Source organism: Neovison vison, chromosome X (assembly GCF_020171115.1).
Source record: "Neovison vison isolate M4711 chromosome X, ASM_NN_V1, whole genome shotgun sequence".
Taxonomy (NCBI): Eukaryota; Metazoa; Chordata; class Mammalia; order Carnivora; family Mustelidae; genus Neogale; species Neogale vison.
Window position 1 is genome coordinate 106,629,592 of NC_058105.1, and position 12,796 is coordinate 106,642,387.

Sequence of the window (12,796 nt, forward strand, 5' to 3'; positions counted from 1 at the left end):
ATATTTGATTCTCTAGCCTGTGCTAGTCACGCATCCACTGTGTTATCCATTGAGATGGCCCTAATGCTATTGTGCTTATTTTGTTTAGGGTAAACTGATGTGGAAAAGCACAGTATTTTTTTGGTTCCCAATTCTTTCCCTCACATTACAGGTTCAGGACTACTCAAGCTAAGAAGGTGACACTCACCCCGTTTGTGAAGGAGAACACTGGCGTGCCGACGTCCATTTCCATTTTCAACATAACAGGAGTAATTTCCCAAGTCACCTTCTTCTACAGAGTCCACAATTAATGAGATGGAAACTTCCTGTTCCCCGAGATGCTCCTTGAGAATTCTAAAATATAAAGGAAAACGAAACAAAAAACCCCACACAAACATACACAGACGTGAAAGAGAAAAAAAAATTAGATGAATCTGAATCTGAGGTGAAAATACCTACAGCATCTGTGCTTTAAATTTGGCTACGGTTGATGCTATCGTAATTAAATTATATTATGCGCTTTTCTTCTTCATTTCTAATGAGGAAGCTTGTTTTTGGAGATGCTAATGAAGTTGCAGTTAATTATATCTCTTAGCAGGACAATCACACTGTCATAATAAAGAGGCGAGAAAGACCTTAAGAAAAGTTTACAAACTGCTTTCCTTTTAAGAAATATGATATAGTAAAGGTGAGAGAAGAAATTCTAATGTCTTAGGCTGGGAGACTAATTATATAGGTCAGTTTGGTTTAGTTTTGCTTTGTTTTTTAAAAAAAAAATAGAAGATTTTGGAGCTGTTTTGACATTTCACTAGAAAGTTCTCTAGCCTGGCTTTTTTCCTTTTTTTTAAACGATACAAATCAATTGCCTATTTTAAAAGAATCATGAAATTATAAGCCCATAGACTAAATATTCTGAGGAGGTGCTTAATTCTAACATTAAAATGAATGGTAAACACTAACTTCACTGTCAAAGGGTTTCATCTTTTAGAGTGAATGGAAACCTCCAAGTGAGGCTCCCTTTCCCTGCGTGGAAGGTTTCCACTCCACCCTCTCATCTGTTTGGTAACTCATATTGCACCATACTTTCTAATGTAGAATTACACCTTTCTAGACCCTTTCTTCAGCACCCACAAAAAGAGGGGGAAAGTTAGGAAGTTTATTGTTCTCTTTTAACTTTAACATCTTAAAGTATATGGTTAAAGGATAATAGTGAACTTATAAATGTGAAAAATGGTACAGGAATGTTATAGCACATATTGGAGAATTGTCCATCTAGGTATTTCCGAACCCAACTGGAGTGCAATATTCTTGTGTATTTGTTGCCAGGAAGAAGATCCCAATAAAAATAACCTTATATGACAGTTTTATATGTTTTTTATTTGCTGTTGCAAAACTTTTTCACTTACACCTTTGATCAGGTTTTAAAAATCCTCACATTTAGGAAGAGGAACCTTAGCTTAAATGCTCATATATACCCAGAAGATGTGACCTTCAGATCGGTGAATGTTTACACATGATCAGCATTTTGATTCAGTTATAACTTAATTATTATTTATAATGCTTGCTTACTTATACTATGATTAAAGATGAGTATCTATGTCCAAGCATAAATTTAGTTATAATTGAATACCTCAATACTTAAAAGTAAATGAATAAATAAGTTTTTAAAAAGAGGTTTAAAGATTACACCCTCAAAATAGATGGTATTTTTTAAAAAAGATTTTATTTATTTCCTTGTCAGATAGCACAAGCAGAGGGAGAAGCAGGTTCCCCAATGAGCAGGGACCCCAACGTGGGACTTGATCCCAGGACCTTGGGATCATGACCTGAGCCGAAGGCAGAGACTCAACCAACTGAGCCATCCAGGCATCCAAATAGATGGTATTTTTTAATGGCCATTCTTTATCATTCCCACTATATTAATATTTAGACCTCAAGTAGGTCTAAAAAAGACAATGAAAACATTTTATGTATCCTTTATCATTCTTATCAAGTGCTTTATGGTCTACTTGATGGCTCAAATATGTAAAAACACATAAAAGGAAATGAAAGAGACTGTGTTTGGTTGAGTCCTTGTTAATATTTCTTCTTGACAATTTTCTAAAAAAGAGCTCATAAACAAAAGGTACAATATCACATTTTCCACATTTGATGGCATTTTGGTCTGTCTCATATTCAGTTTATTTCTTAGGGAAAAACTCTTTTCTATTTCCCTTAAGTTCTTTGCAAATGGCATTCTTGTTTTGCAATTCTACAGTCAGTCTCCACAGTGTTTTGCCTCTTGGCAATTCAATGTTGAGATATTTTTATTATAATAGTAACCCCTCCCAAACAAGGAAGACCCCTTTATTTTCCTTTAGCTCACTTCCTGTTCACTAACAGAGCAAATGTTAACTTTGACTGTACTAGTTAAAAGAAAAAAATATTTTTACCTAATGTCACTTTCCCAAACTCGATTTTCATCCAGATCTTCAATAAACTTCTCTCCTTTCATCCAGTAAATTAAAGGACTGACATCTCCACTGTACCCAAAGAAAGCTCTGCAGGTTAGATTAGCTGAGTCGCCTGCAGAGAGAAGTGATGGAAATGTGTTATAAAACTATTTGTACACTCTTCTTTTAGGCAAACTGGCAGGTAACATTTTAATCACCTCATTGATTTAATGAAACATTTACCTAAAATGTTTTTTCAGCTATTTTTAATCCTTGTCAAATTTACAGAATATGTGCTTTTGACAGCTTGTTTAATGAAATGGGAGTTACTTGTACGATTTTGAAGAAAACTGGTCAGCTATTTTAGAGAAGGTTCTTCCAGTTATGCTTGCCTCATGTTTTTACGTGATTAGATTTAAGTTATGAATTATTGGGAATGATACCACAGAGGTGATGTGCCCTTCTCAATGTATAGTATCAGAGGGTACAGAATGTTAGTAATGACAGGATTTCACAGGGCAGTTAGAAGGTGTTTCTTAGTCCTTAATGCAGGAAATGGAAAGGAAACAGAATCTTTCGATGTGAAAGAGAAGGAACTGTAAATCCAGGAGCACCTAAAAATTTTATTAACACGTTTTTGCTATATATGGAGTAATGTTCTAATTAAGGAAACTAACATATGCTCAGGTAGAAATGTACATTTTAAAAAACAAATGAAGAACTCATGAGAGTAAATACTTGGGATTTTTATTAGATGTAAAATCAATGATGCTACTGAGGAGATTAGTTTCTTTTAACATGCTACTCAGGAGAAACCACTGTAATGATGAAGACAGATTGGTTGCTTACTTAATAAGGTATTTGGAAGTCCCTGACTAAAAGGCAGAAGTGAATTTAATACCTGTGAAAGTAAGGTCTATTTCTGGACAGATTAGACCATTTTGCATATACTTGGTTCCCCCAAGCCTTGGCTGGCATTAGAGAACTGAAATATTCCTGTACATGGAAGTTTTAAGATCCTGGTGCCTCCAAGTCGAGTCAGAAAATGGGCAACAAGATGGGAAGCCATAAGGGCCTACTCCAGCTTGGACTGGGACAAAGAAACTCTTAGGGTATGTAGAGTGCCAAGAGTGAGTTGCCCCAAGATGGGCTGCTTTGGCATACTGATTATTTTAAATAAAAATTACTTAAGAGACAGCCCATACAAGAAGGACATTCCTCTGTGTCCAGCCCATACAAGAAGATCTTCCTCTGTGTTGGTGAAAGCACAACATGAATCTCCCAAGTGAAAGGTCCCCTCCCTGTACCAGAAAGTAAAGAAGACACCCTTATCGCCAGAGACAGAGTTAGAGCTGTAAGAACAGATCTTCGTTAACTTTTTACCTATGTTCAACTGCAGCCCAAATCTGTTTAGAATTCCTTACTAACTGAAGTTTTCAGAGTTCAGTTTTCTTTGTCCTGTCAATTTCTCACAGATTTATTGGATCTTTGTCTAAAAATTATAAAAGCTACCTACCTTGGTCATTTCTTTAGGAATCAATTTCATAATTGGGCCTCCATGAGCACATAATAAAACTGGGTATTTTTTCTCCTGTGAATCTACCTCATACCAATTCCTAGTCCAGCAGGAAGACTTTTTGAGTGGTAGAGAAAGAATTTTTCCTTTCCCTCAGGTACTGTAAGAGTGGATGAAAGCTGAGCCCCAGTGACACCTTCGTTTGCATCTGAAGCAAGCAGATTTTCTCAATTTCCTAGATTCTTGAAAAGATTCTCAAGGACACTGACAACTAAATGACCTTAAAGTGCAAAGAAGGAGAGTCCTAAAGACTGGAAATCTCAGAGCTAAGTTACGAGTTAATAGTGGACATCTCCTGAAATTGTCCTTATGAGTGACTGCGTGAGTATACCTACTTGCAAATGACATATCTGATAAAAAGTTATATCCAAAATAGATAAAGAACTTACAATACTTAATACCTCCCCAAAATAATCCAATAAAAAATGGACAATAGAGATAAACAGCCATTTCTCCAAAGAAGACATGTAGATGGCCAACAGACACATGAAAAGATGCTCACCATCACTGATCGTCAGGGAAATAGAAATCATGACTATAATGAAATATCACCTCACACTTGTCAGAATGGCTAAAATCCACAACACAAGAAACAAGAGGCATGGATGTGGAGAAAGGGGAACTCTCTTGTACTGCTGGTGATGTGGACTAAGGAGGTTAAACAAACTGATATAGCCACTCTGGAAAACAGTATGGAGGTTCTTCAGAAAGTTAAAAATAGAAATACCAGCAATTGCACCACTAGGTATTTACCCAAAGAATACGAAATACTAACTCAAAGGGATATATGCACCCCAGTGTTTTCATTGACTGATGAATGGATAAAGAACATGCAGCATATATAAAACAGAATATTACTCAGCTTTAAAGAATGACAGCTTGTCATTTGCAATCACATGGACAGAGTTAGAGTATTATGTTAAGCAAAATAAGTCAGTCAGAGAAATACAAATACCATATGATTTCACTCATACGTGGAATTTAAGAAAGGAAACAATCATAGGGGGAAAAAAAGAGAGAGACAAACCAAGAAATGGACTCTTAACTCTAGAGAACAAACTGCTGGTTACCAGAAGGGAGGTGGATGAGGGGATGTGTGAGACAGGTGATGTGGACTAAGGAGGGCGCTTGGGTGAGCACCGGGTGGTCTGGAGGTGCTGAATCACTATATTATACACCTGAAACTAATATTACACTGTAAGTTAACTAACTGGAATTCAAATAAAAACTTAAAAAAATAAATTCTATTCTCCAAGTTCTACAATCAAAACATTTTTATTGGATAAAATTAATATCATTATCGTAACTATGTCCATTGTATAAGAACGATTTGTAAATAAATTCTTGCTTATCTAATATTTCTAAGATGACGTGATAGAGCTTTCTCCTTTTATCTCTGTTTATGTCTGCATATTCTCCAAGTAAGTGATACCTCATGGATTTTGAACCTATATACATTAGTGACAAGAAAATCCAGAAAACGTCTACAAGCTTTTAAGAGGCAAAACGGAGCTTCAAGTAGGTTACAAAATAGATAATTGAAGGTCAATCTTATTGACTGGAAGTGAACTGTGGTTTCTATGGGAAGTGTCAATCCAACATTACAAAACAATTTAAAATCTAATATTCTTTGCTTCTGCCTTTTTATAAGAGGGCCAGCTTTTATGCAGCTGAACTACCTGTTACAGAGTCAAGATAGTCATGTATTCAACAGTAAATCTCAAAATACTACCTGGTGTGATGATTAACATCACATGTCAACAGAATCAACATGTATTACAGAGTTTTCAATTTGTATATATATCAGTAATTTACATAACCTGTCTTTCAAGAGATCAAGTTTTAGGGTTTTTTTTACGTTTAAAAAAATTTTTTTTATTTAAGATTTTTTATTTATTTGTTTGACAGACAGAGATCACAAGTAGACAGAGAGGCAGGCGGAAGAGAGGAGGAAGCAGGCTCTCCGCTGAGCAGAAAGCCCGATGTGGGGCTCCATCCTAGAGGACCCTGAGACCATGACCTGAGCTGAAGGCAGAGGCTTAACCCACTGAGCCACCCAGGTGCCCCAAGTTTTAGTTTTTAGATAGGAGTTAGTGACTGGAACTCATACATAGAAATCTCCAGAAACTGCCTAATTTCCATTACAGTTTTACTAAATATGGAGGTTTATAAATAATGATCATGCCATTAGCGACTCAGCTTGATATTAGTTAGCAGAGAGGTGAACTGAATCTCTCAGTGAGATCGGAATTTATCTTTCCTGTCACTATCCCACCTTCCCAGATCAAGTGATTTTTCCATACCTAATTCTTTTTTTTTTAAGATTTTATTTATTTATTTGACACAGAGAAGTCACAAGTAGGCAGAGAGGCAGGCAGAGAGAGAGAGAGAGGGAAGCAGGCTCCCTGCTGAGCTGAGAGCCCGATGCGGGACTCGATCCCAGGACCCTGAGATCATGACCTGAGCCGAAGGCAGCGGCTTAACCCACTGAGCCACCCAGGCGTCCCTCCATACCTAATTCTTGATGTCTCTCGTTTGCAAGCTTTGTGCTGCCACACCTAGGAAATGGCTACTGCACCCATCATGAGGAATGATTTGCTTTCTCAGTCATCTTTGCTCATCTGATCTTTTGTTACCTACCTTGCCTTGAGCTCCAGTACTGGAGCTTTCTTCAGTGTTATAGGGACACCCAGGGGAAATCTAAACAGACTTGGCCTGGGCTTGCTGTGGGTCAAATAGTGGAATTCATGGAAGGAATAAAAAAGAGGGTGAAAGGGAAAACAGAAAAGCACTCCAGGCTGAGAGAAAATAGCATGAATGAAAGAATACCAAGGAACTTTGGAGGAAATAAATAACTTTGGAAGGGCTGAAGCTCAAGTGTATGTGGGGATGGGGATTGGATTAGGGAGAGAATAGAGCACTGACTAGACCAGTGGCAGCCCTATCCCTCCATGGAGCCATGTTGAAGAGTTGGGCCTTCCATTTAAAGGCATAAAGATAACAAATAGCTGGGTAAGCTGGGGAAAGGTTTCAAGTAGGAAACTGACATAATCACATCTGAATTCTAAGGAAATCACTCTTACTGTATTTGCAAAACTGGGATTGGATAATGTTATGTCCAAGTTTTCGTGTCCGAGAGACCACCAAGGAGTCAACACCGATGCAATCACAGGAGGGTTTATTTTACAAGCTTAAGCTTGGGCCCAAGTATACCCCACGCTGCGGAGTAAGGACTTGGACCCTGAGGCTAGTTAAGGCAGGGGTTTTTTGGGTCATTACAAGAGGCTTTTGCGGAGGGAGGAGGAGAAGTTTCAGACTTTTCTGCAGTAAGCTGATTAGCAGTTGCCGGGGTGTTGCAGGGTGGGGTACTTTCTAAACTAAAGTTTTCTGAACTAAAGCAGGGTGGGGGGGGGACGTCCCTGGAATTAAAGTAGAGTAGGGGAAAGTTCAGCCCTTGGGCCTGAGATGGCTGCCCAAGCTAAGATGGCTATGCTTGTGGTAATGCTAAACTCGAGGTGGGATGGCCTTAATTTTCTCGGCCTCCACAGATCAGAGGGAAGAAAGAAGGATTTAGAATTTACAATACTTCAGGATCCCATAAGGAACAGTTGTCGCAAAGCTTGGATTATTTCCACATAATTTCTTAAGAGGTGATAGCACTGACTATAGATCACTATGTTCTTTATCAATATGATAGGAAACCTTCCAAAGTGGAGATTAAATAGAAAGCCTGATAAGGTGGAAAAACATACTTTTTATTTTTTTTAATTTACATGCATCAGTATGTGTGTAGGGGGAAGACAAAGAGACGGAGGTAGACTGGGGCATTGCCAGCTGCTTCTCAATGCAATCAGGACAGAAAGTCAACTTGAGCAGAGCTCTGTTCTGTGAATAGATTTTTGAGTGTGGTTTCTCTCAATTATACTTACTTGTGTGGCCCTGAGATTGTGAATTAAGAAATTCAAAAGGAGACCATGCTCCTTCTCAAGCACAGCTATGCTCACAGGAAAGGACAGTAGAAGCCAGTGAAGTCAGTCCTGACAGAATGACTTCACTGTGTCAGGTAAAGTGCCAGGTAAAGTCCGGCTCACACCTGAGCCTACCCAAGTGCCTAAGTGTTGGGGAGGAAAGCTGTGTCCATCCAGTAAGTACTGTTCTTTTTAGAAGTGATGGCCAGGGTGCCTGCGTGGCTCAGTGGGTTAAGCCTTTGCCTTTGGCTCAGGTCATGATCTCAGGATCCTGGGATCAAGCCAGGGAGCCTGCTTCCCCCTCTCTCTCTGCCTGCCTCTCTGCCTACTTGTGATTTCTCTATCAAAAATAAAATCTTAAAAAAATAAGAAATGATGGCTCATCACAGGAGTGTCAAGGAACTGTGACTTTGGACCCCAAGTGTGTATTACCTATGTTTGAAAGTAGGAATAAAGGACTATCATCCCTTCCTGTCAGCTCGAATAAGAACTTAGAGGTGATGGAAATTCCTGGAGCAAGGAGGGACCTGGGGAGAGATGATGTACTTCCACCCAATAAGGGCAGATGGAAATTAATAAGGGCAGATAGGAAAATTAGGAAAATAGAATGGGGAGATTTTATTTAGGGCATTAGGCAGTTGGGAAATAGGAATTAAGAAATTCAAAATGACACCACTGTGTTTATATCTTAGGTTGAGGAAGCAGGACGTGTCAGTTATTTACAAGTTTTTAGCATCTGAGTTCTAGGAGCAGTCCATCAATGATTCATTTCACATTCTCATGCTTTTTAACGTTATATTCTTTGCTTTAAATTTTTCTCATTTCCATTTCTTCCAAAAGTATGACTTGACTTTTCTAGAAATAGTCATTCTGTTTTTTCTCCTCCAATAGCCCTTAGGACATATCTGTACTTTATGATAATATATTCCTTCCAATATCTGGTTTGTTTACATGCCTAACCTAGCAACTAGAGTATTTATTCCCCAGAGGCAGAAATTATATGTGTATTTACCTTTGTGTATTACTAGGACCCATTACAGTGTCTTGAATGTGTTAGGACCTCAATAAATACTTTGAAATTAATAACCTGTTTAATATCTCTTGCACTTGCATTTTCCCTTGGTTCCTTTCTTTCAAAGCTTCATTAATTAAAGGTTACATGTCTCCAGCCTATCTCAACAGGCCTAGTCTGTCTTGTAAACTAGCCTCCAACATTGCAAATGCAGAGCCTCCTCATTCAGATGTTATTTCACTTGTGGGCTGGAGCTGCTTCATACCAGCTTGTAGGAATCAGTTACTACAGTTTTCAGAAATTCTGTAAGCAGGTTGTTAAAAATCAAGTGATGGGAACTTACAATAAGCTACTCTGTATTTCTTTTTTTAAGATTTTATTTATTTGGGGGGGGCATGAGCAGGGGGAGGATCAGAGGGAGAAGCAGACTGCAGGCTGAGCAGGGATCTGACTTGACTCCATCCCAGGACCCCGGGATCATGACCTGAGCTGAAGGCAGATGCTTAACTGACTGTGCCACCCAGGTGCCCCTTAATTTTACGGAATTAAAAACAAAGGTCTTAGACATTCAAAACTCAAAAACTTAATTTTGTTGCTACAGTATTCATCTATAGTATTTGTATGGCAGAAATACTATAAAATAGTTTGCCACTGCACATCTTTTCCCAACTGCACATTTAGTGACATTACATTGGTAGCTGGCTATCAGCCATGGTGGGAGTATTTACCCCATAAATCGCCAAATGGTACTAATCATCCCATGATTTATTGTTTTGTTGCCTGTCTATGCTTAAGACAACATGGAGAAAATGTTAATAATGTAGATTAAACTTCAAAGCATCATGTCTATAGCTGTTAGATTGGTAAAAGCACAAACACAAAAATTCCTCTAATATCCAAAAACTATAATCTGATTCAGCAAAAAAAAAAACAAAACTTTCTTACATCATTGATGAATAAAGTTCTGACATATATCTCCAATACCTCCCTCTTATCTGCCAATGTAAATTAAAGTATCAAAACCACTTAGATGTCAGAATTACACTTGGAGAACCAATTGTTAAACATTTACCAGCACACCACTCTCTCTCTTTTTTTTTTTAAAGATTTTATTTATTTATTTGACAGAGAGAGGTCACAAGTAGGCAGAGAGGCAGGCAGAGAGAGAGGAGGAAGCAGGGTCCCCGCTGAGCAGAGAGCCCGATGCGGGACTCGATCCCAGGACCCTGAGATCATGATCTGAGTTGAAGGCAGAGGCTTAACCCACTGAGCCACCCAGGCGCCCCCACACCACTCTCTTTAAAACCGTTCTCTCAGAGTGCCTGGGTGGCTCAGTCGGTTAAGCATTAGACTGTTTTGGGGCCTTTCTCATATAGTAGTAGAAGACAGCATGTGGATGGGCCAAACAAAGAACAAAATGTACTGATTTTTGTATACTCTTTTAAAAATAAAAATTGGATACATTTAAGTTGTATAATGCCATGATTTTGTACACACACATATACACACACACATATAGTGAAATGATTACTACAGTCTGGCTAATTAACATATCATTTCCTCACAGTTGCTTTTCTTTTCTTTTAAAGATTTTATTTATTTATTTGACACAGTGAGAGAGGGAATACCAGCAGGGGGAGTGGGAGAGGGAGAAGGCTTCCCACAGAGCAGGGAGCCTGATGTGGGTCTCAATCCCAGGACCCCAGGATCATGACCGGAGCCAAAAACAGACACTTAATGACTGAGCCCCCAGGTGCCCCTCACAGTTACTTTTCTATTTTTTTGTGGTGACAGCACCTGGAATCTACTCTCTTAGCATATGTCCAGCATTCAGTATAGTATTTTTAACTATATATGTAGTTATACATATAACTATATATAATATTTTAACTATAGTCATCATACTGTGCATTAGATCTCTAGACTTGTTCATCTTAAATAATGGCAATTTTGCAACCACTGTTCTACTCTTTCCTTTTATGTACATGGCTTTTTTACATTCCGCATGTTAAGTGAGATCATGCAGTTTTTTTTCTTTCTGTATCTGGCTTATTTCATTTAGTGTAATGTTTTCCAGGCTGATCCATGTGGCTGCAAATGGCAGCATCTCCTTTTTTTTTTTTTTAAGAGTTTATTTATTTATTTATTTATTTGCCAGAGAGAAAGAGATCACAAGTAGGCAGAGAGGCAGGAAGAAGGAGAGGGGGAAACAGGCTCCCCACTGAGCAGAGAGCCCGACTCAGGGCTCTATCCCTGGACCCTGAGATCACGACCTAAGCCAAAGGCAGAGGCTCAACTCACTGAGCAACCCAAGTGCTCCAGGATATCCTTTTTTTTTTTTTTAAAGATTATTTATTTATTTGACAGACAGAGATTACAAGTAGGCAGAGCAGCAGGCAGAGAGAGGAGGAAGCAGGCTTCCTGCTGAGCAGAGAGCCTGATGTGGGGCTCGATTCCAGGACCCTGGGATCATGACCTGAGCCGAAGGCAGAGGCTTTAACCCACTGAGCCACCCAGGTGCCCCCAGGATATCCTTTTTTAAAGCTGAATAAATTCCACTATGTGTAAGTACATATCTATATCTACATATATCTATATATCTGATTCAGCAAAAATACTGAATATATATATACATATATGTGTGTGTGTGTACATATACACACACACACTCTCAAAATTACTTAATCCATTCATCCATCAATGGGCACTTAGGTTGTTTCCACATCTTGGCTATTGTGAATGGCTAATAGGTATATGATTCCCTAATCATCAGGGAAATGCAAATCAAAACCACAACGAGATATTACCCCACAGCTTTTAGGATGGCTATTTTATATATATATATGTAAAAATAAATAACATATGTTGGCAAGGATGGAAAGAAAAGGGAACTCTTTTTTACACTGTTGGTGGGAATGTAAATTGGTACAGACATTATGGAAAAACAGTATGGAGTCTACTTAAAAAATCAAAAACAGAATTATCATCCAGCAATCCTTCTTCTGAATATATTCCCAAAGGAAATGAAATCACTACCTGGAAGAGATATCTGTCCTCCTATGTTCATTGCAAAATGTACTTTAAAACAACAATAAAAGTAACATGATTTTTGTCCCTCTGGCAGAGAGAGCTCTTCGGAATTAATTATAATGCTCAGAAATGGTACCAGACTTAATGACGGGCAATGAGTTATCAGAATTGAATTATGGTCTGGAAACAAATATTAATTTCATGACACAACAAAAAATTGGGGTTTATTAAATAGTTAAATATTATTATAAAACAAATAAAAAGGAGAAAATTTATTATTTTATAAATCTGTGGAGGAAAAATAATTTCTTAGAATTAATCTAGAAATTACAAGCAGGTTCAAGATTGACTATTTGAATATATAGTTAGTAAAATTTCAGTAGAATAGAAAATAATCCAAAGAAAACTAAGACAACAGAGAATGATTATAAATTTTTCTTTATTGTGTTTGCTACCTAATGTGTGACTGAATATGTTTTCAATTTAAAACAAAAAGCAATATAGAAGCTTTAACATAGTACCTACGAAGGTCATTAATAGAGTAATATTCCAGATATTCAACTTGAAAACAATGATAGCCAGATTTTAACAGAATCTAGAGGAAAAGTTATTAGTGTTGCAACTCCTAATACTACCGTTAACCTTGTTTATTTTTATAAATTTCCACTGAGTTTCATGCCAAGTTCTCTGTTATACTCCTAGATCTTCTATAATATCATTTCATTTAGACAAATATGTCTTCAGATTTTACATTTTTTTCTTACTTCAGTTAAGCCAGTGAGTTTCATACATTTCCCAA

General features: G+C 37.8%; 1 protein-coding gene across 1 annotated transcript in view; it reads right to left on the minus strand.

Annotated features, from left to right (window-relative positions):
* IL1RAPL1 (interleukin 1 receptor accessory protein like 1) overlaps nt 1-12,796 on the minus strand; it is a 109,180-nt gene that overhangs the window by 51,397 nt on the left and 44,987 nt on the right. The window contains exons 3-4 of the mRNA XM_044234748.1: nt 2,412-2,544; nt 188-333 (exon numbers count right to left, since the gene is read on the minus strand). Of these exons, the coding sequence (XP_044090683.1) occupies nt 188-333; nt 2,412-2,544 (279 nt within the window). The remainder of the gene's footprint in view (nt 1-187; nt 334-2,411; nt 2,545-12,796) is intronic.